This window comes from Cannabis sativa, chromosome 6, assembly GCF_029168945.1.
Source record: "Cannabis sativa cultivar Pink pepper isolate KNU-18-1 chromosome 6, ASM2916894v1, whole genome shotgun sequence".
NCBI lineage: Eukaryota > Viridiplantae > Streptophyta > Magnoliopsida > Rosales > Cannabaceae > Cannabis > Cannabis sativa.
Window position 1 is genome coordinate 66,059,347 of NC_083606.1, and position 22,794 is coordinate 66,082,140.

Below are 22,794 nucleotides of genomic sequence, written 5' to 3' on the forward strand. Positions count from 1 at the left end.
CCCCTTGTATTTTTTTAGGATATCCTCCAGGTGTCAAAGGTTACAAGTTGCTTGATTTGAATAAAAATCTCATTTTCATTTCTCGAGATGTTTATTTTTATGAGAGCATTTTTCCATTTGTTTCCACTGGAGGTATCCCCCCTGCCTATGAGACATTTTTCACTCACTCACCACACAATGCATCAGATATGGCAGATTATTCATCTGTTGTTGCACCAGATTGTACACCTGCTGCTGCAGAACAGATGAATTCTCCTGCACCAGGTATTGTTTTAGGTGACATCTCTTCTCTCAACTCATCTACTCATTTTTCTGATCCATATTTGCATCCATCTACTACTGTTTCTCCATCAGGTGAGTTGTCTCAACCTGAACTTGTTGAGCCATCTGCTACTGCTCCTACTGATCTGCCTGGTACACCCGATTTGGTACCTAACAATTTTTCTCATACCAGATCAGGAAGAGTAGTTCATAAGCCATCTTACTTGAATGAATATCATTGTTATCTTGCTTCTACCAATTTGTCTAAGCTTGCTAAAGTTTCTTTTGTTACCACTCACCCTTTGTCTCAGGTTATTGGCTATAACAAGCTATCTTCAGCATTTCGAGCTGCTGTTCTGGCCATTTCGAGTCATTTTGAACCTGAGTTCTTTCACCAAGCTCATGGCATCCCTGTGTGGGATAATGCAATGGACACCGAGATAGAGGCTCTTGAGAAAAACTATACATGGATTATTGTCTCTCTACCCGAAGGACACCATGTCATTGGACACTATGCATGGTTTGTCAGGTCTTGCATTGAAATTTTGAATCGCCACTCATGGAGCTTCACACATGTACTTGGAAGAATCAAAGAATAACAGAGAGAAAAGAGTAAAATACGATCTCAATCTCTGATGTAAGAGGGTTAGTCGCAACTGAATCAAGAAGATGATATTTATGCCTAGCTGAAATAGGTAACAACCAAAAGACTGAAAGTTGTAACCAACTAACCATTAATATCTAAAATAAGCTGACATGGACAAATTAAACAAGTAAACTCCATACATGACTTCTTAAGACTCTAGACATAGCTGGACATAATTTGTCATAAAAAAATTTACTAGTTCTTATAGGATGTAACCGATACTACTGAGCCTCAACGTCAATGCATATAACTAATGTTATATAAACCTCAAAAAATAGAAAGTGTTTTTTCTTCATTTGATATTGATGCTAATATATAAGGTTGCCTTAGTTTGTATCTGATGCTAATTAATGAGGTTGTCCCAGTTCTTAAATGACGTAAAATGTAAAAAAAAATATATTAAAAATTACAAATTGTTGTCAAGACTTAAACTCTTAAGCAAAAATATCATCCATCTCATTGGAATCTAGTGTCCACAATCCCAGTAACAAAACAAAATCAAATTTTAAATATCAGAAATATACACAACTTAGAGATTATAGATCTCAAAATATGTACTCAAATATTATGTCATTTTTAACCCAAATATATCTATAATCTATAACTTCTATAAAAAAGAGAATACTTCATCTTTCGGTCTTTCATAATTAATTTACAAAAATAGCCTTTATTTATTTGATAATTTATGCAAATAAATATATATTTTTTAGAAATGAAATATATTTCTTTTGTAGAAAGGATACTCTTGACACATGTCTATTTTTACTCCAGATGTCAATTACCTAATGTCAGGTGGTAGATTTGTGTATTTTTTTTTTCTGGAATGCATACACATAGTCTTCAATTTAATTTTTTGGTATCAAAGAGAAGCTCATATTTAGCTCGATCTCTCTCTATCTCTTTCCCTTTCTTCTCTTCCCCCCTTTATGCGCCACAGGTCCCTATGGTTTTGCTTCATCTGGTTTGGTCTTCAAGGTAATTAATAAGAGACCCTTTCCCTTTCCTTGGGTTTTATTTTTTCTCTATATTTTTTTTATATCTTTGATTCCCTCCATAGCTCATTTGAGATTTAGGTACTTTTAGATTTCATAGCTCTCTAGAGCCCTAAAACGAGTATAATACTTACAACTTTACCCTTTTTTGTTATTGCTCTCTTAATGTGACTTTGAGGAATTTGAATGACGATAAAGTGATAATTGTTAGCTAAATTAGTGAAGTGGAGTGTAAAAATTTTTGGGAATAAATATTTTTGTTAGAAAAGCATCTCTTTCTCTCATATATATATATATATATATATATATTTATATATATACATGTAAATACATTTTATTAGTGTTGTGTGGTCATATTTTCATTTCTGCATATAATTATAGCTTGAGCAATTTTGTTAGGAATTTTTTTCTCAAAAGATGTGGCCATAGGACAGTTTATTATTACAAAACATTCTTTGGTCACAGTTCTATTCATTGGTTGTATGATCAAAATATATACTTTATATTCAATTCAATGTCAGTTAATTCAATTACCATACGCAATATATTTTGAGAATGAGTCAGTTGTTTTAATAGTAATTTGTCCACTTTCTTTTGTTAAGACCCTCATTTGTTTTTCCTTTATCATTTTCTTTTGACAGGTGATATTGGAAGCAGAAGTGTTGTTGATGCATTTTTCTTGGAAAAAGCTCTAACAGAAGCCTTAAAAGAGAGCATTGAATAAACTGTTGGGAGGTTTTGAGTACAGTTGGACGACAACAATCTGAGCAACAAAAGCAAATACAGGAGTTCCAGGTCAAGCATCCATCAGAATATGCAATTTTTTGATAGCTTCATTAGTTAATTTTTTTTGTAGAAGAATTATTTTGAATTCTTTTTGTAGTTGTGTACCTACTTGGCCTCAGTTAGCCTTGTTAACAATGATAATAAAAAAAAAAAAAACAAACCCCTTGGTAGCTCAAATGGCGATGCATGTGATTATTTTGTAATATAACGTATTACACATTACAAACGTTGATTTCATTAAATAAGCTTTTGGGTCAAAGCAAATGCTAAAGTCACAAATCATGCTCAACTATTTTGGGATATGGCATGTCCCCTTTGTAACAGAATCAGTGGATTCAAATATGGTAAAACTTTTTTGTATATATTGCAAAAATAATGAACTCAAAGCAGTTCTTAGGTAATTAAATAACTTGCTCGTTTTTCATAGTTTTCATTTTAAATTATATTTTCACTAATACTTGGGTCTTATAGATGCAGAATAGATGATGAATTTATTGATTCATCAGCCTGACTTATGGCAACTGTGTTTGGGGAAATTACTGAATCATTGCTCTCATGCAATGCTACAACATTAATGAATGCTAAAATTAAGGTTTCTGCACTCAATTCACAAATATCTTTTGAATTCTACTTTACTGTTTTCACATCTCAACTACAGTAAATGAATTGGTTCAACAAAGTTATCTAATTATTCCTCGTTTTTATTTTCTCCTTTTTCTGATGTAAAATAAAATAATCTGCCTCCTATAGTCTTTTTCATCAACAAACTCTTACTAATAAATTGAATTGTTATTTTATAGGCAAGTAACAACATTTCTAATGAATATTTTGAACTCGATGACAACAAAGAGATAATAACAGCTTACATCAAGGCAGTAAAATAAGATTCAAGTGAAGAATGGAAATTTAACATCACTTCATTCCTTAATACAACTTCAATCTCAAATGAAGAATCAATCTCCAATACTTTAAGTTCCCATCCGAATCCAACAAAAACCTACTGCTGATGATCAAAAGAAGAAACATAAAGCTACTTATGAAGATTTTGATGGAGATGAAGAGAACCACAAGGCTTCTAATGAAGATCAGATACATTAGAAAGGTTGCAACCAACTCTTCTTATAAATAGCCTTACTCTTTCAAAAGTTTCAGGACTACTAAAGATAGAATAGATATGTAAATAGGCCACCACTTTTGAATTTACTATCTTGCTGAAACACTTGTAATTGGCTTCCACTTTTGAAAGTTCCATCACTACTAAATAGAATAGATATATAAATAAATAGGCCCCAATTTCAGAACATGTAAATAACTTATACTTTTGAAAGTTATGTGAAATTGTATCACTACTAAAGTGTAGTAAGAATGGATATGTAAGTAGGCCACAACTTTGGAACACTTGTAAATAGGCATACTTTTCAAGGTTACATCACTACTAAAGATGGAACAAGTATGTAAATAAGCCACAACTTTGAAAACTACTGTCGTGCTGGAATATAAATTTTTTTTGTCACTTAGAATTATTATAACGTGAATGTTCTATATCCTACTATCCACGTGCGGAGCACGTATAGCCTCCCTAGTATGTAAAAAAAAAAAAAACAAATATCATGTCATAAATCTTAATTTTTAAACCCAAATATTTTAGCCAAACATTAAAAGTCAGAGAAAGAGTTACCTTTTCAAGCATGCTTGTGCTTGAAGTCGTCGACCTCAGTCCTTGCCTATTTCTCATCGCCAAGCCTTTAACTTTGACCTTTAGGCCATTTTGGCGTCGATGTAGTGAGAACGCAAGAGAGATTAAAATATAACATGAGAGTGAGAACAAGTTTTAGAATGTGACAGTTAGAGATGGTGAGAGGAGAATGTGAAAATTGGCGAGATGGAAACCGTGAGAGATGGTGAGAAGGTGAGAGGTGGATGAGAGAATGTGAGAGTTAGTGGTTATATTTGAAGAAACAAGAAGGGTCTTAGGGTTGATGTCTTATGAGCTTTAATTCATGTGGGCTTTTGCGTTTTATTTTTTTTTTCCTAATATTAGGCCATGAGTATCATTAAATAATAACTGATAATGCTATTGGACCATAAGAGATACTAGGGGTGTTAATAAAATTGTTCAAACCGCTAAATCGCCCACACTGCACTACACTGCAAAAAAATGCAGTTTGAAATTTTTTACGGTGCGGTCGCAATTTGAATTTTTTTAAGCCGCGCAGTGCAGTGCGGTTTGCGGTTTTGAATTGTTAATATGCGGTTCAAATCGCACTGCACTAAATATTATAAAAATACCAATTCTTATATTTATTTAGGTCCAATATGTGAATGTCCAATCCAAAATCCACTAACTATTGTATTGTTGAAACTTAAAAGTTTTTTCATAATTAATTTTCAAGCTTTATGGTATTTTTAACAAGTGTTGCTCAAATTTTGTTGTATTTGCGATAGTTTAATTATTTGGTAATAATCTAAACCGCAGAAACTGCAAAAATTGCACCGCATCGCACCATTTTTTGCGGCGCGATTTCTGCAGTTTTTTAGTTTCATGGTGCGGGTGCAGTTTGAAAAATTGAAAAAAACCACATGTGCAGATTGGTTTAAAAAAATGGTCAAGAACTGCACCACCCGCACCGCGAACACCCCTAAGAGATACTGTATACCTAACACATTTATCTTGTGTTAGGATATTAACTAATGCCTACATCCGATCCTACACAATTGTGTTGGTGAATATCGTTGACTAACGCCAAAAGCCCTTTTGGTGTAGTGAGTGATCTCAGACTAATCTGGTACAATTCAAGAGTTCAAGTGACAAATGTTAGAAAATCATAAAATGCCAGGATAAGAAATTGTATATAATTTAAACACAATGATAAATTCAATAATATACAAAACTTACTTGACTAGTTCATAACAATAACAAAGATTTGATAGGGCAATACTAACAAGCTAGATGATTTTCCTCCTTAGGTCTCTAAGACTGAAGCAGATCAATTGATCACAAAAGTGTACAATTGTGATAAGACAATATTTATTATAAAATTAGGGAGGGGACCTAACAACAAAATTCTAGTTGGATTGGACCTCCATATCATCAAGGCTTTCATTAACTAAAAAATCTCACACTTCTACTTTAACTAGATCAGTCTATTAATTATAGATTACTAAATATATGTGCTAAAATAATAAAAAAAAAACTATTCATCAACCCATATTTTAATAAAATAATTACAATATTAATGTACTGCTAAAATAAAAATTTTACGAAAAATTATAAATATAAATTATAAATCCAGGTTCAGATCTTGATAATGTTCTGCTACAGAAAGGAATTAAGGGCTAGAGATCTTGAACGGAAGGAGTCATATTATTCCGCTGCACCCAATGTAAGGTTTTCTTAAACCCTTATGTGTTTATTTCATTGTTTTAGAGAATTCATATTTAAGATGTTAATTCAACATACTTATTAATAAATCTAGATCCTGGTAAAATATTCCCAACATTTAGTAGGGCGAGATTACCTTCTGCTGGGATGTTTAAGCTGAAAGTGGATGCTTCCCTTGATGTTCAAGCTTTGAAAACAGGTGTTGGAGCTATTGTGACAGGGTTGTGTTCTCATTTTGTAGGAGCCTCAACTCTCATCTATGCTAAAGCTAAGGCCCTACAGGCAACCCTCTCCTGGGGCGTAGTTATGCACTTCCCATTAAAAGCAATGGAATCAGACTGTCAAGCTTTAGTTAACAAGATCAAGCATAAATGGAAGGACCAATCTTTCCTTTTGAATCTTGTTCAATTGGTGCAAAACTATTTATCTTCATTTCCTAATGTTTCCTTAAACTACATTTCAATGATGATAATGTTTTAGCACACAACCTAGTTAGGAAATCATCAGGCTTAGATAAAGAGATCATTTGAAATGGTCTATTTTCGATTCAGTTATTATAATTCTAATTTGAGTACTACAACTTATTTACTTATTTTTCTTAAAAAGATATTACAACTTATTTTAAAAAAAAAATTTTTACACAAAATACTATTTTTTGTAAAAAAATTTACACTTTTCTGTTTAAATATATATATATATGTGTATTTTTACGTTATTTTATAAAAATAACACTAAAATAATAAGAAAATTACATTAAAGTAAAAAAAATAATATCAAAACAACATAAAAATAATATACAAATAATAAAAAACTAAGACAACAAAATAATAAGAGTATAACATAAAAATAACATGAAAACGTCAAAAGATCGTATCTTTTGTAAATAAAATCTTAAAAATTATAAAAATATTTAAAATATACAACTGTATTTTTGTATTTTTTTTTTTTTTGTTATTTTGTGTATTTTTGAAATAATTAATTCATTTTATAAATAACATATTCACAACCTTTAATACCTTATTCTTCCTTAAACTTAAAAACCTCATTCTTCCTTAAACTCAAAGCAAGCCAACCCGAGGTAAGTTAAAAAATACTACTTTTATTAAACAATTAATCAAATTTACTTCTAAATTTATATTTAATTGAAACATACCTCTTTTTATATGTATTATAGCCAAAATACCCTAACATAAGAGAGTTACATGGAGAGTATCTTGAAGTGACAATGACAAAATTGGTACAATATTAAAAAAAAAAAAAGTAAAAAATGATATTTTAAAAAAAAGAGTAAAAATAAAAAGTGATAGTATAAAAAAGACATAGAGTGTAATTTCCTCAACCAACCCTGAATTAAGACAATTTTAGATCCATGCCTAAGACCTAGGTTAAAATAGCTCTTTTTTATTAATTTTTTTTTTTTAAAAAAATAAAAGCTCCAAATTTTTTAAGATATATCATTTTATATAGGGCTATTTACATAAATATGGGAAAATATATTATAGTTTACATATATATGGCAAGAAAACTTAATGCCACTAAATATGGCATTCAAAACAAAAAAGTTAACAAATATGGGAAATGACATGTCTAAAACCATAAAAATATTAAAAATCAAATCAGATTTTTTCTCCTTTAAATTTAAAAACTAACCAAAAACAGAAAAGCTAAAAACACTCTCTACTTTTTTTCTCTCTCTACAATTTCACGATAGCTTCTCTCTCTCTCACTGTTAATTCTTCTCTCTCCCATAGCGATTCAACCTGCGATCAAAATCGCAGTCAAATTTTCTTGGATCGAAATCTGCAAGCATCCATTAATATTTTCTCCACACCGATCAATCAGTTCTCCAGCAAACAATCTGCACAAATCAAATCTGACAACAACAATCAAACTCATCTCCAATGTTCATCATCGGCAGCAACAATTGAAGAATACTCAAGAGAAATTCACATCATCCTATCTACACATATTACAAGGTTAGATAAATCATAATAAATGATCATCTTTTCATGATATATTCAATGATTATATATATATGCATTATGCAAAAATTTAAAACAACTCATTTTTATCATAACATGTTTCATTATCATCTTCCTATAAAGAAACAAAATGTATATATAAATTAATGTAAAACTATAATTTTTAATAAATATATATATATATAAGTACTATATAATATCACATAAAAAATAATAAATTTGCAAATAAACTTGAATTGAATACTGAAATAAATCAAATACGAAACCAGTTTAATAAACTACACTATTAGACAATATACTTTATACAACAACTGAAGATAACTTTAAAAAAAAAAAACAAAATATGAAAATTAAAAAAAAAAAAAAAAAAAACCAGTTACCATAACTAAAATAATAACACTACAACAAACGAAACTGGTTTTTTTTTTTTTATAAAGATGCATACGAAACTGGTTTTTTTTTTTTTAATGATATGTTGTAATTTATTCAGGAATGGAAACAATCATGTGTGTTATTCAATATGGAGGATATTGGACAGATGACAATAACTACCAAGACTACACAATGACTGGACTGCTAATACCAACAAAATGTTCTCTGAAAGAATTAGTTGAATTGGTAAAGAATGAGATCAACTGCAACACACCAATTGAAATGAACTACCAGCTAAGCCCCGGTTCATTACCAATGAAGATCATAAGTGACAACTCACTATTGTTTTACATTGAACTAAGAAAGAAGCAGCTTGGAGTGAGCGACTCTCCACTTTGCATCACAAGAATTGAACAGCATGCAATGCAACTAAATCCACAACAATTCACTGACACTGGAACAGTAACACAAAACACCGATGTTCAACAACTGATTTTACAAATTACAAACCAGCCATCATTTCAAGGCATAGAATATGAAGATGAGGCATCCGAAACAAATAACCAGTTCCTATCAATGTCAAACATATTTCAGGTAGCTGACAATGTTGCTGATTTTATAATTGAGAAAACAGAAGAACACAAGAAGAAAAGGAATGAAGAAGAGAAGGAGATTATAACAGATCATAGGGTTTTCAAAATTGAAGAAGGACAAATTTACAAAGATAAAAAGATGCTGAAATGTGCACTATGCTTTTATGCTATATTGCACAACTTTCAATTTAAAACAAAGAGATCGGAACCAAGGGAGTACCTGGTTACATGTATTGATGATAACTGTAACTGGTTACTTAGAGCATCAAAATTCAAGAATACAACAACATTCAAAGTGAGGAAGTATATCCAGGATCACAAATGCTCATTGGATGTAATCATGGGAGACCACAGACAAGCAAATAGCAATATCATTGGAGAAATAGTAAAAAAAAAATTCCTAGATATCAAAAGAATACATAGACCAAAAGACATTGTAATGGACACACTATATGATTATGGGGTGTCAATGGGATATCAAAAGGCATGGAGAGCAAGAGAAAAAGCATTAGAATTGGCAAGAGGGAGACAAGATGACTCTTATCAACAGCTACCAATGTACTTACACATGCTGAAAGTATCAAATCCAGGAACAATCACACACTTGGAAACAGATACAAAAAATCGTTTCAAATACTTGTTTCTAGCATTCGCAAATTCAATAAGAGGCTGGAAACATTGTAGACCAGTCATTGTCACAGATGGAACCTTCTTAAAAACATCATTTGGCGGGACTTTATTTTCAGCTTCTACAATGGATGCAAACAACAACATTTTCATATTGGCATTCGGAATAGGGGACTCAGAAAATGATGACTCTTGGGATTGGTTTTTCAACAAGATAAGAGAAACATTTGGTGATAGAGAAGGTACAATATCAAAAACTGGTTTTATATATATATATATATATATATGTTAAAAAAAATTATTGAGCAACACCTCCGAATCTCTTTTTGGGTTTAATTTTAAAATAAAACACCTGAGATATAAATTCAAGAAACAAACAGAAAAACAATTTAAAATATCAAATAACAAAAATAAACAAACAAATACAAAAACAAAAAAAAAGTTTCACAAAAATCAAAACAACTTTGATGTACATAAAACCAGTTTAATAATGAAATATATAACCTACAAATAAATATATAAGGGATAAAAACCAGTTTCACAACAATAAAACTAAATTATAACAAAATATACAATTGACAAAAAGAAACCAGTTTCCTGTTATAATTACCGTAGGGGCAGCAGGAATAGATGAAACACTCGGTTCCGTCGGGCGCTTTCTTCTTGTCACAGACTTCAACAGGGTTTTCTTTTTATCTTTACTTATAAAATCAACAATATGCTCATCATCTATGGAATCAGACAACTTTTCCTAAAAAATAACAAAAAAATAATGTAAATAATAATGAAACATTTTCAAATTAAAAAAAAAAGAAAAAAAAAATATCTTAATACAATAATACAAACACATACCATGTAAAATGTATAAACATACCATATTTTTCTTTGCTTTACCCTTTTTTGATATACCACTAATATTACGAGAAGATTTTCTTTTACCACCAACGACTGAACCAGTTTCAGCAACTTGTTCCATCTGTTAAAAAACATAAATACAAAGTGAAAACGAAATAAAATAGAAAGGATGATAACAAACACAAATAAATACAATTTAATAATTAAAGTCTAAAACTGGTTTATGAGCTCTTCCATAGCTACCAAAATTTAATAAATAAAACCGGTTTATAACAAGTACAATAAAGACATTCTTTTTCTAGAAAAGATAAAATAAAGAGTATGAAAAATAGTAATGGTTGAGTAAAATAGTAAAATGTCAAAAGCAAGACCATGAACAGAGAATATGGTGGGCAATGGTTGAGTAGTGTGACTCGACATGTGAGGATCTATGCATCTTATATAGACCCTGTTACATGCGAATTCGATCAAACCCAGATGGATAAGCTCACCTTTATTCTTGATCCCACCAATGAGTTTGTGTGGAACTCTAATACTTGTAATAAAGTCTACTCTTACTTCCATGAGCTTGTTGATCACTATGAGGTAAATAAATCTTTATATATATATGTTAAAAAAAATTATTGAGTTAATATCATCAATACTAACAAATTAATCATTAGGATGCACCATTAATTGAGTACACTCTTCGCTTGATTGGTTCAGACATGGGGAGATTAAGTACAATATGAATATATATACACACAACCATAAATCTCACACCCAAGCAACTTGTGATCAATCTAATTGTTAAATCAAACCAACTTGTATCTTTACTAGGGGTAGTAAAACTAAACCACTTGTGAAGACTGTAATTCTCTCGTGCTCCGAATTTCAAGTAACTAGTGTTTGTGTCTACAAGATTTCTTAGCATTAGTAGACAACCAAGATTAAGTTCCTAAAAACAATGAGAAAATTAAAGCAACTACATTTTGGCATGGTACATCAAGCAATATGCAAAAGACACAAACAATGATCAGAAATCTAATCAACAGTTGTAGTGTTGAACAATTTCCAACTTAAGATAAGACTTTGAAACAAAGATAACAAAGTTTGGGTCAGAAATGTTTAAGAAGATAAAACAGGAAAAACAATTAGATCTAACAACGCTTACCCATTCAACGTTGAAACTCACACTCTTCACTATTGATCATTACCATACTCTCTCTCTCTCTCTCTCTCTCTCTCTCTCTCTCTCTCTCTCTCTCTCTCTCTCTCTCTCTCTCTTTTATTGTATTAACTCACAACCATAAATCTCACACAATGTCAAAGTGCTTAACAATGTTGTAAATCACTAAGAGATTCACTGTTTTTAGTTTATGATATATAGCTAATAGCTTCTTTTACTTTTTAATTAATTACCTCAGAAATCACTAAAAAGGGCTTCCATTCCAAAAAAAAAAGTACAACAAAAAATAAACACATCAAAAAAGCTAATAAACAGTCCCCCACTTATTCTCATTCTGCTCTACATTTTGATAACAAAATTTTTAACTCAAAATAGCAACCGATACTCTAACACCCATTCCCCCAACACTCGACACACACCTACATAAACTTAGCAAAAACAAGACAAACAACACCTATTCAAAAGCACAAAACTTGGTTCACAGCATCATTATGAGGCTTGAAAAATTAAGAGAACAACATCAACTTACCACCTTATTAAACACAACAAAAATTGAAACACAAAACCACACACCCACCAACAAAAATAAATTCAAATATAACACTAGAAATTTAAAACAACCCATAAAAAACAAATATAACCCGAACCCATAAAGCAACATAAATAATATAACACTTCCATATTTGAAACTTGTAACAACAACAACAACACTAAGATACCCACTAATCAAAAACATAAAAAAAAATCAAAAGATAATATGAACAAACCTTATAGCAACTCCAATCCACACCACAAACGAAAATGCAAACCGGTTTCCGCCGATGACTTGCGTGAGGATGACGCCGTCGAAATATGAAGGGAAAAAACTGTTAAGAAAAAGGAATAAAAAGAAGAACAAAACAAAGATAATGGGATGAATATCAACGAAGAGAAGAAAAAAATAAAGAGAAAGAAACCCTAAAATGGGATGCACAAACTGGTTAGAAGAGAAACTTTGAAATGATATGAAAGGAAAATGGTAGATGAGTAATAGAGGTACTCATTACATGCAGAAGTTGAAAAGACAAAGGCTGGTTTTTATTTTTTTTAATTTTTTTTCTTAAAAAAAAAAGAACCCATGAAAAAAAAACGGTTGGCAAAAAATAATATAAAATTACAAACATACCCTTTCAAATTGGGCTGAATACACAATATGGGATTTAAATTTGAATTTACAAAAATGTGGCAAAGTAAATACCATATATAACTTTAAATTTAAATAAATGCCATATAAGGGTGGTAAACTTAAAGAAGCCATATTTTTCAAAACTTTTTTGTAGAATTCCATATTTGGTGTAATTTTCACTTTTATATATAATAGTTTCAATAATATCATGCTTTGCCTTGGACCTCTATAAGTTAAGACCCAACCCTGCCTCTACTTTCTCAACTCTTGGAATAGATGAAGTTGAAATTAGTTTAGATGATGATTCCAATTCTATCCTTTGATCTAATGATTATCTTTCTTAGAAAATTTATTTTAGTACTGGGTAAAAAAGTATATTTCTCAAAACAATGAAACTAAACAGGTAATCTTGCAAAATAAATCATTATTTGATATTCTTCGTTAAGAAAATAATGCATTTGGGAATTGTGAATTAGAAAGGGTGTATCAATTGTGTCCAAAAAAAATTAAGAAGATATTTTGTAAGAGAGAAAAAATATCAATAGAAGTTTGTGAATTTAAAGTGAGGAGCCTAATTTTTTATTTTTTATTTTTTATAAAAAAGGGGTAAAATTAAAAAAAAAAAAATTATGGAATTTGAACTATTGATCTCAACCATATATGAATATTGTTTAATTTCAAAGTTAATATTATGTTTATAATATTATCTATTATTATAAATATATATTATAATTAATTAAAATATATAATTTTTTTAGTTTTATACATCACATATTAAAATTTTAAATTATTTTACTTTCTATTATTTTGGGGTGGATTTTTTTGAAAAAAATACTGTGTAAATTTATATTGTATACTGTGTTAAGTTTTCACGGTTGTTTTATAGTTGTTCCACCGTTGTTTGAATTGTTCTATTTTATTGTTTTACGGTTATTTTATAAAAAGAGTATTTTTATAAAAAATTCCGTGACAAAAAAATTATAAATTTTTATCTAAAATTCAGTATTTTTGTAAAAATTCCCATATTTTTTTTTTCAATTTTTTTTTCAAGAGGGTCGATCTCGCCTCTATGTAGGTCCGCCCATGATAAAACCGCTAATGCTCAAACTGCTGAGAAAAAGAAATAAAATTTATGTTACACTACAATTAATTAATTAATAATTTGTTCAAAAACAAGTTAATTAATACATAATAATTATAGGAAGACTAAGTAAGTTATTAAAATATTAAATGTAACATCGAAAAGTACACATCTTAAACACCACATGTAATATGTTTAGGGCTTCCCTTAATTAAATCAACTACTGTTAAGATTTAGACTTTCTATTTTTGAGAAAAAAACTCTATTTATTAACGGTAGAGAAGAAGATGCTTAAAAAAGAATTACAAAATTAAAATATTAAATAAATTAATTAAAAATAATTAAACTTTTATTTATTTATCTATTTATTATTTATTTCCCAATACAAAACCAGCATAGCAGTTTCGGATTCCTTTTCAGTTTTCTTTCTTTTTCTCTCTGATTCAATTCCCAATACCAAACCCAGACCCTAACTTTGAGCTCCATCAATGGCGGTCACACGCGAAGACAATGTTTACATGGCCAAACTCGCTGAACAGGCCGAGCGTTACGACGAGATGGCTGATTTCATGAAAAAGCTCGTCGCTGGAGATCTCGATGTTGGTGAGCTCACAGTCGAGGAGAGAAACCTTTTCTCCGTTGCTTACAAGAATATGGTCGGAGCTCGCCGTGCCTCGTGGCGGATCGTCTCTTCCATTGAGCAGAAGGAGGAGACACGCGGTAATGCCGAACACGTCTCCACCATCAAGGAATATAGGTCCAAGATCGAGAACGAACTCGCCTCCATATGCGGGGATATTCTCGATCTGCTTGAGAAAAAGCTCGTACCTTCCGCCACTGCCGCTGAATCTAAGGTCTTTTACCTGAAAATGAAGGGTGATTATCACAGGTACCTTGCTGAATTCCAAAATGGTTCCGATCGGAAGGAGGCTGCCGAAAATACCCTTTCTGCCTACAAGGCTGCTCAGGTTAGGCCTTTTGGTTCGATTCGATTCATTTCATTTGGATCCATTTACTTTTGGTTTTTCTGATTCGTAACTTTTCTAATCCATGTTGTTACTTCAGATTCAAATATTATGAAAATATGACATTTTGAACAAATTATGCCGTTTTTTTTTTCCAATTGAAATATGCTGACTTTGTGTTTTTGTTAAACTTCTTTTAATTACAGGACATTGCAACCACTGAGCTTCCCCCAACTCATCCCATCCGCCTTGGATTGGCACTCAACTTCTCTGTATTTTACTATGAGATCTTGAATTCTCCCGATCGGGCTTGCACTCTTGCAAAGCAGGTAAAGAAACGAAACTCTAAACCGTTACTTTATTTCATGTTTAGATCTTGAATTCTTATGACATTAACTTTTGGACTTTAAATCTGGGGATGATCATAGTTAGATTGTCATGGGAAAATTCGATCGCAAGATTGAATTGACATTCGATTTGACAACCAAATCTAAAATATAATTCAAATAGCAATTTTTGTGAAACGGGGTTTTGTTTTGAACATGTTTGTCCAAGTTCCTATTGGAATAATTAAACAATCAAATTCCTGTGGGATGATAAAGAAGACAAAATATAGCTTTATTCTCCCAACTCATCCTAGAGATTTAGTTGTGATAAGACAGGAGGCTATTTGGTTCCTGTCGTATTTCTTAGGGATCTTGTTATTTGTCGTTTGATGTGACCATTTACTGACCTATTTTAGTTGGATTATTCACACTTTTAGATGCTGGCTCTTTTTGTTAACAATCTACTTTGTCTGGATAACCTCATTTAAAGTGGCTAAAGTGTTTTGGTTCTTTATTTTTTGACAACTTAGGATTTTAAGAATTTCTCTGCTTAATTTCTTTTTTGGTTCTAATTCCATTTGTTGTAAAGGTCTTCTGTTAGATTTATTGGATTTTCCATATCTAAGTGTTTTTATTTTCTTTCTGTTCTATTCTAGGCCCTATGATATAACTATTTCTGTTAAGCATCTCATGATTTTTTTTTTTTTCCTTTTTTATGTTTTACTTTAGGCTTTTGACGATGCAATAGCCGAGCTGGATACTCTAGGAGAGGAATCCTACAAGGATAGCACTTTGATAATGCAACTTCTCCGTGATAATCTCACTTTGTGGACCTCAGACATGCAGGTTTGAATTGAATCTATACTCTTCTGGCATGTTTTGATGCAAATTCTTAATGTTTTGATTTTGTTATTGAGCATTATCTGCTGGCATGTTTTGTAGGATGAGGGCACAGATGAGATAAAAGAAGCAGCTAAGCCAGAGGGTGAGCAGTAGCGACAAAACCGCCTTTCACGTGCTTAGGAGTATTCTGCTTCTCCTTTGTTTCATTTTGGAGAAGTGGCTTGGTCCTTTTAAATCTATGACTAGTTTGTAGGAATTTTATATATCCTTGTATGCATTTATAGGCTTTGCCTTGTACTTGAGCCAAGATGTGCTAGCTCAAGCTAGAGAATTGAACTCTTTCAGATTGTTGGCATGAATGGCTGCAAAAAGTGTTGCTTAAGCTATATTTCTTTAGCTATTCAATAATATTAGGAGTTTAATTATTTTTATTATTATTATTTTTGTTTGTGTTTTTGTTTGGTTGGTTGTAATGAAATGGTGATTCAGATCATTTTGTTTGTTGAATGAATTATCTGGATTTTTATGTTTATTTATCTCTTTGGCACACCTGTATACTGTTGATATATTTCCCTTATACTGTTAGCATAATGTTTAAATAAGGTCAATTTGGAGTTTAGTACGATTCTGTCCAATCCAAACCTATGTAAAATCCAAACAAGATGTGTCAAACTCTTATTGATACAATTGTAAATCAAGTTCTATTTAATAAATAATATAATATCAATGTTCATGTAATCTAAGGGGGCTTGTAAATAGAGGTATTTGTATTAGGGCATGTTTGGAAAGAAAGAGGGAGAAGAGAAAGATGCATAACTTAGGAAGGATAAAGAAAGTAGAAGAATGGAAAGGATTGTGATACTCTATATTGTTTGGTGAGCTATGAAGGAGAGAAATGATTGTGGGTGGGATGGAGAGAATATTAATTGTAAAATTACTATATTACCATTATAAAAAATGTTTAAATTTTAATTTTTTAGTTATTACATTAATACATACAAACATATACTTGTTTAATTTATTTTATTATGAAATGATAAAATTGTATTTTTTTTTAACAAGATACTTGTATTAGTTAGTAATATATTTTTACATGTACTTTTTTAAATGTCATTATTTTTTATTATGTTATCCATTATGTAAAATGTCATTAAAAAAAATTAAAATTTAAAATTAGTAGGTCATTCATAAATCTCAAAATGTAAATATATTTTATCAAATAAAATACTCTCCACCAAATATTAGCTTAGAATTAATTACTATATTGAATTAACAAATAGTTAATAATAACTGCATACGAAAATAATATTTAAAATAGAAATTTTTTAGTAATGAATACATTCAAGTACAATTGAAACCCTTGAATTATACAGTTATTAACGTGCTAATCAATTCTAACTCATTAAGGGTTCGTTTGGTACGCCGTATTACACCATATTATATTGTATAATATTTATATTAAATTATATTTTATGCAATATTTTTATGTAAAATTATATGTAGTATTAACTTGTGTCTAGTATTATATGAAAATATTAGAATATCAGTTAGTTTATTTTGTTATTTCTGTTATTTGTGTCAGTAGGTAATTTAGCTGTTAGTTGTTTTGGTTGTTAGCTTGGTCAAGGTTGTTATGTTTGGTATGTAAAGTCGGTTCCCCTGTTAGTCGGTTCCCCTGTTAGTTGTTAGCTCTCTTTCCCTTGTAATAATTAATTCAATTAATATAGAATTCACTTTCTTTTTTCTTATTTCGCATTATGGTATCAGAGCGGGGAATAAATGCTTTCCCCTGATCGATTCGAAATTCTTCCGCTGCACTCGCCGTGTTCTTGTCTCCGGTGACGCCATCACCACTGCAACTTCTTCCCGAGCTCTTCACTCGGCGCAACCTATACTATTGTTCAACGTTTCATTCTTTTTGAGTCTTCACCATGTCAAGTGAGGATCAATCCCCATCTCAAACAGAAATCAGAGATTCTACTCCATCTGCAACACATAATCCCACACTACAAATGAATCCAAATCTGCAAATTGGAAATGTGAAGAACCCTCTTGAAGACCCAACAAATCCATATTATCTCCACCATGGAGATAACCCAGGTAATGTTCTTGTATCCCAATTACTAACTGGCCAAGATAATTATATTTCTTGGAGTAGGGCTATGCAGCTCTCTATTTCAGTCAAGAACAAATTAAGCTTTCTTGATGGTAGTATCCCTAAACCTTCACCTTTCGATTACATCCTTTACAATGCTTGGATTAGAAATAATAACATTGTAATATCTTGGATTTTAAATTCGATTTCTAAGGATATTTCTTCTAGTATCCTCTATGACGAATTTGCTGCAGCCATTTGGGTTGACTTAAAGGTCTGATTTCATCAAAGAAATGGTCCTCATATATACAATCTTAGAAAGAGTCTCATGAACCTAAGGCAAGAAAATAAAAGTATTAGTATGTACTTTACCCAACTTAAAATTATTTGGGAAGAGCTATCTAATTACAGGCCAACTTGCACTTGTAATTGTTGCACTTGTGGAGGTGTAAAAAAATTGCAAAAACACTATCATATGGAGTATGTTATCTCATTTCTCATGGGATTATCTGACCACTTTTCTCAAGCGCGTGGTAGTATTCTGCTCATGTATCCCCTTCCCGAAGTTAATCGCGTTTTTCATCTTGTGACACAAGAAGAAAACCAGAAAAATAGTACTGCTGCTGGTACAGCCGACCCTTCTTCAAACATGGCTTTCGCCTTTCAAAACAACAAAGCCAATTCTAAACCAGAAAATCAAAGAACCAAGAACCATCCACCCAAAAAAAAACAAAAAAAAGGCCTTTTTGCACCCATTGTAACATACTCGGTCATACCATTGAGAGGTGCTACAAAATACATGGATATCCACCAGGCTTTAACAAGAATAAACAAAAGGAAGAAGCTGCTAATCAGGTGCAAACCATCAAGGAAAACAACACCAATACTGAAGACAACAACACCCTTCTTCCCCAATTAAGTGCTGCCCAATATCAGCAGCAACTTCTCAACCTATTGGCAAACCAACAATCGAGTATTACACCTGCTGATCCGAGTTCCTCGACAGGTAACTCAGGTATGGTTCTAACTTGCAACACTATTTCAGCTTGTAAACAATCTTGGATACTTGATTCGGGTGCTACAAGACACATTTGTAATAATGCAAAGTTATTTCAATACATATGCCCTGTGAGCTCTACTAATTTGATATTGCCAAACAATGATGTTCTTGTCGTTAATCATTGTGGTACTGTCAAAATTAATGATACTCTAACTCTTAAAGATGTTCTTTATGTTCCTAAATTCAAATTTAATATTATTTCCGTGAGCTGCCTTACTCATGACAGTTCAGCCTCTATCTTTTTCAAGACTAATGGTATCAAACGACATAATACAACGTATCAAACGAGCCCTAAATACACCCAGATCTAATTCCACCATAACTCTCATATTACTTCCCCATTTTTGTATCTGACTCATTGTGTGTATCCATCTCCTTAGAGTACACTATCAATTTTAACCTCTTTCAATTTGTTGGCAATTTCATAATGCACTTTCTACTTTTAATGTGGGTAGCAAAATTATGCAGATCATGTCCTAAAACAAAGAATTCATCCTTCAAATAGGTGATTTCCACTTCCAGTAAATTCACTCAAAAAATCTGTAGGAACTAACCCAGTAATATTATAATTTCATTGTCCTTTATCCACAACTTCAAACTACATTTCATAAATAAATCAACAACTTAGGCCCCAATACATGTATATTACTGAACTGGATTTCTGTCCATGACAACATCCTCCAACAATGGATTCCTCTTCCCATTTTGTCGACGCACAAGAACGAGACAGTGAGATTTCTGGACACCACTATGAACATTCAGACCGTCACAAATCTGATATATTTTATTTTAGTATATTCAAACTTATATCTTCCATACTAAAGAAGTATGTTTATCTCCCATATTTCTTTCTTCTTTCATCATAAACAATGTCTCGTATAGCAGTATATGACATTAATAATGACTCATATGATCAATTCAAATTCCTTGTCTTTGTATTAACAGAGAAATATGTAAAACAAGAAATTCACAAGAACAATAAATGCAAAAAAGAAAAGGTCTTAACTTCCTAAAACACAACATAAATTGTCAATATAACGCATATTTAATACCAACATTAAGATGAAAGCTTTAAGTCACAGCCCAAGATTTTCCAAGTCAGCTTTTACTTGAGGCTAATCTTTGTCCAACACCTGACATATGAAGGAATAAGCAAACATTGTCTAGTTGAAACTACAAAATTGGTACCCAGTTACTTTTAAATGAAAATTTCCCACTTACAGAATTTTATACTGAGAAAGTTTACAAGCTTCGTAGAAGTACACATATCAAACACTTGTGTCAAATTATGGTAGGAACATATTACCTTAATATTTTCACTAATGAAGTTTCAGAACTACTCTGTCTCTTCCCCACTAGAATTATCAAAATCGTGATAACCTGTCATTAGAAGTGTCCAAACAAACATGGTTCCCAGATTTTCATAAGGCCTTGAACATCGGTAAATTCTAAGCTATAAAAATCAAGCAGGACAATCTGTTCACAAGTAGAAAATTTTAAAGACAATTTCTAAGTCTAGAATTCCTAATCATGTTAAAATCAAAGAATACAGTTGAATTAATTAATATATAAATATCTTTCTAAAAATGAGGTTTGATCATTCAAAAACATAATTAAGATTGTACTAATGAACACTATATAACTATTCTCTCTTCTTTTACAAGAAAACATATTGCTTATTCAATAGATAGCATTATGGTTACACATTAAGACCCACTATTAAGTATTCCAACAGTCAATAGATATGTAGATAGACTGATTGTATAATAATAACCATGTAGAAGGAAGAAATGTGTCCATTTTTCTTTGTACACTGGTATTTGTGCAAAATTGTGCAATATTTGATGAGAAAACAAGCATGACTGCTTGACCTACCTGTCCTGTCATCAGTAACTATCATAGTTGTCAACATTAAAAATATTAATAACAAATATATCAATAAGGACTTAAGGCCAATTCATTGGTTAGATGAGTCTATGAGAGTAAAGGATATGGGTATAAAAGCAGTAAGAGCAATTTGTGAAAAATATACATTTAATGTTTCTAAAAAATTTAAGAATAAACCAGAAATAATTAGTCATGATCAACCTAATTAAGTGAACAATTGTGTAAAACAACACACAATATTAACATAAGCACTCAATTTGCGCTTGAGTCCACAGGCTGCTTCGGATTTTCCAGTAGAAAGAGAAAATTCAGAGTGTTTACAACACACTCAAAATCACATCACAAACCTCACTTATGTTGGGATCCCACATCAACTAAGTGTGATATTAGTATGTGGTATATAACTACTCGAGCACCCTAATCTCAGGCTAGCTTTTGGTGATGAGTTCTATGTTAGATCAAAGTGTGTGGTAAAGGGTAAGGAGTTTCTAATAAATGACAACAACAATGTAAAATGTGAATCAAAGTTAAGAATAACAAATAGAAGCTTACAATTTCGGCGATTATGACCAGGTTTCCCACATTTGCCACACTTCCTCACGATATCTTCATCATCAAAAAGAAGAATCCTTGGCTTTTTGTTTCTCTTACCAGACAATCCTGTATATTTTCCTCTTACAGCATCCAAATCACAAGTATGCACATTATCATAAGTTCTCACCTCAAAAAACTCAGTAATGCTTAACCTTCCTGCATAAACTTTCCACATACATTGCTCATCCAAACACCCAACTTCTAGTATCTTAGCAGTAGACCTCACAATTCTAATCTTAAAATTCCCTACCATACCAATAAGATATATCTTCTTCTTCAATGTATCTTTGTCCCAAAACAAGTCACCCACCTTAATATCTTCAAATCTTTTGACTCCATTCCCTACATTTCCATCTTTAACAAAAGACTTGTTACCATTACTTGAACCATTACCACCACACCTATCTCCCAACACAACCTTGCTCTTAGATTCTGCTTCTTGTTCAATATTTTGCTTTTCCTTTAAAGGAATCCTCGAAAAGCGATTGTTGCTTCCGCCCGAAGAAACAGATGGTGGTGGGTTTTTTTTAGAATATTCTGGACCAACAATGCTGACATACAAGGGACAACGATTGTTATCCTTTTCGTTCAAGGACAAGAAGAACTGAATATCATTATCATTCGAAAGATCCATGTATGGAGAAGAACATGGTACTGGGATTGATGTATCAATCTTCAAAACTATTTTGCTTTGAGTGGGATTCAACTCTAAAACACTATACAATTTCTCAAGCAACTCAGTGTAGTTAATATTCTTCTCAATTACTATTCCTGTGCACTTGTTATCAACAAACTTCTTTGTGGTTTCATCCCATTTCCCATCATACAAAACAAAAATTGGGATCTTACACATTTTTTCTGTTCACAAAAGCATTATAATATCATTTTCTTTCCTCCATTAAAAAAAATAAACTACTCAAATTCGTGCTAATGAAGATAATAATGGCAAAATAATAATAATAATAAATTAATGTAATGAATGGAGTAAGAAAATTTACCTTCGATTAGATTAGAGCCCTCGAAATATTTTTGAAGAAGAAACTGTTACTTCATTTGTTGTATGAATGAAGAAAATATATATGTGAAGCGGAGGGGAGGGAAAACGTGGTGGTAA

General features: G+C 31.4%; 3 protein-coding genes and 1 long non-coding RNA gene across 6 annotated transcripts; 3 read left to right on the plus strand and 1 right to left on the minus strand.

The window, feature by feature from the left end:
- Nucleotides 1–1,565: 1,565 nt before the first annotated feature.
- On the plus strand, nucleotides 1,566–4,189 carry LOC133039508 (uncharacterized). Its single transcript, XR_009688650.1, has 4 exons — nucleotides 1,566–1,882; nucleotides 2,541–2,694; nucleotides 3,157–3,277; nucleotides 3,486–4,189. It is a non-coding gene; the product is annotated as an uncharacterized LOC133039508 (long non-coding RNA).
- Nucleotides 4,190–8,541: 4,352 nt separating this feature from the next.
- Nucleotides 8,542–10,129, plus strand: LOC133039351 (uncharacterized). Its single transcript, XM_061118225.1, has 2 exons — nucleotides 8,542–9,883; nucleotides 10,125–10,129. The coding sequence occupies exons 1-2, from the start codon at nucleotides 8,542–8,544 to the stop codon at nucleotides 10,127–10,129; spliced, it is 1,347 nt and encodes a 448-aa protein (XP_060974208.1).
- Nucleotides 10,130–14,240: 4,111 nt separating this feature from the next.
- On the plus strand, nucleotides 14,241–16,576 carry LOC115725269 (14-3-3-like protein 16R). Its single transcript, XM_030654725.2, has 4 exons — nucleotides 14,241–14,878; nucleotides 15,082–15,204; nucleotides 15,931–16,047; nucleotides 16,144–16,576. The coding sequence occupies exons 1-4, from the start codon at nucleotides 14,399–14,401 to the stop codon at nucleotides 16,195–16,197; spliced, it is 774 nt and encodes a 257-aa protein (XP_030510585.1). The 5' UTR covers nucleotides 14,241–14,398; the 3' UTR covers nucleotides 16,198–16,576.
- Nucleotides 16,577–20,088: 3,512 nt separating this feature from the next.
- On the minus strand, nucleotides 20,089–22,768 carry LOC115695414 (uncharacterized). 3 transcript variants are annotated; one of them, XM_030622479.2, is made up of 4 exons: nucleotides 22,679–22,768; nucleotides 21,639–22,538; nucleotides 20,506–20,579; nucleotides 20,089–20,332 (listed from the first exon to the last, which is right to left on the minus strand). In XM_030622479.2, exons 2-3 carry the CDS (start codon nucleotides 22,531–22,533, stop codon nucleotides 20,536–20,538), a joined length of 939 nt encoding a protein of 312 aa, XP_030478339.2. In that variant the 5' UTR covers nucleotides 22,534–22,538; nucleotides 22,679–22,768; the 3' UTR covers nucleotides 20,089–20,332; nucleotides 20,506–20,535. The 3 variants fall into 3 exon arrangements, 2 of the variants coding, with proteins under 2 accessions (XP_030478339.2, XP_060973428.1); XR_009688482.1 differs by having other exon boundaries at nucleotides 20,506–22,538; nucleotides 22,679–22,765; XM_061117445.1 differs by having other exon boundaries at nucleotides 20,089–22,538; nucleotides 22,679–22,765.
- Nucleotides 22,769–22,794: the final 26 nt, after the last annotated feature.

Coding starts and splice junctions, on each gene's coding strand:
- LOC133039351 (XM_061118225.1), top strand. CDS start 8,542: ATGGAAACAATCATGTGTGTTATTCAATATGGAGGATATTGGACAGAT.
- LOC115725269 (XM_030654725.2), top strand. CDS start 14,399: ATGGCGGTCACACGCGAAGACAATGTTTACATGGCCAAACTCGCTGAA. Junction 14,879..15,081: donor CTGCCTACAAGGCTGCTCAG/GTTAGGCCTTTT, acceptor TTTTAATTACAG/GACATTGCAACCACTGAGCT. Junction 15,205..15,930: donor CTTGCACTCTTGCAAAGCAG/GTAAAGAAACGA, acceptor GTTTTACTTTAG/GCTTTTGACGATGCAATAGC.
- LOC115695414 (XM_061117445.1), bottom strand. CDS start 22,533: ATGTGTAAGATCCCAATTTTTGTTTTGTATGATGGGAAATGGGATGAA.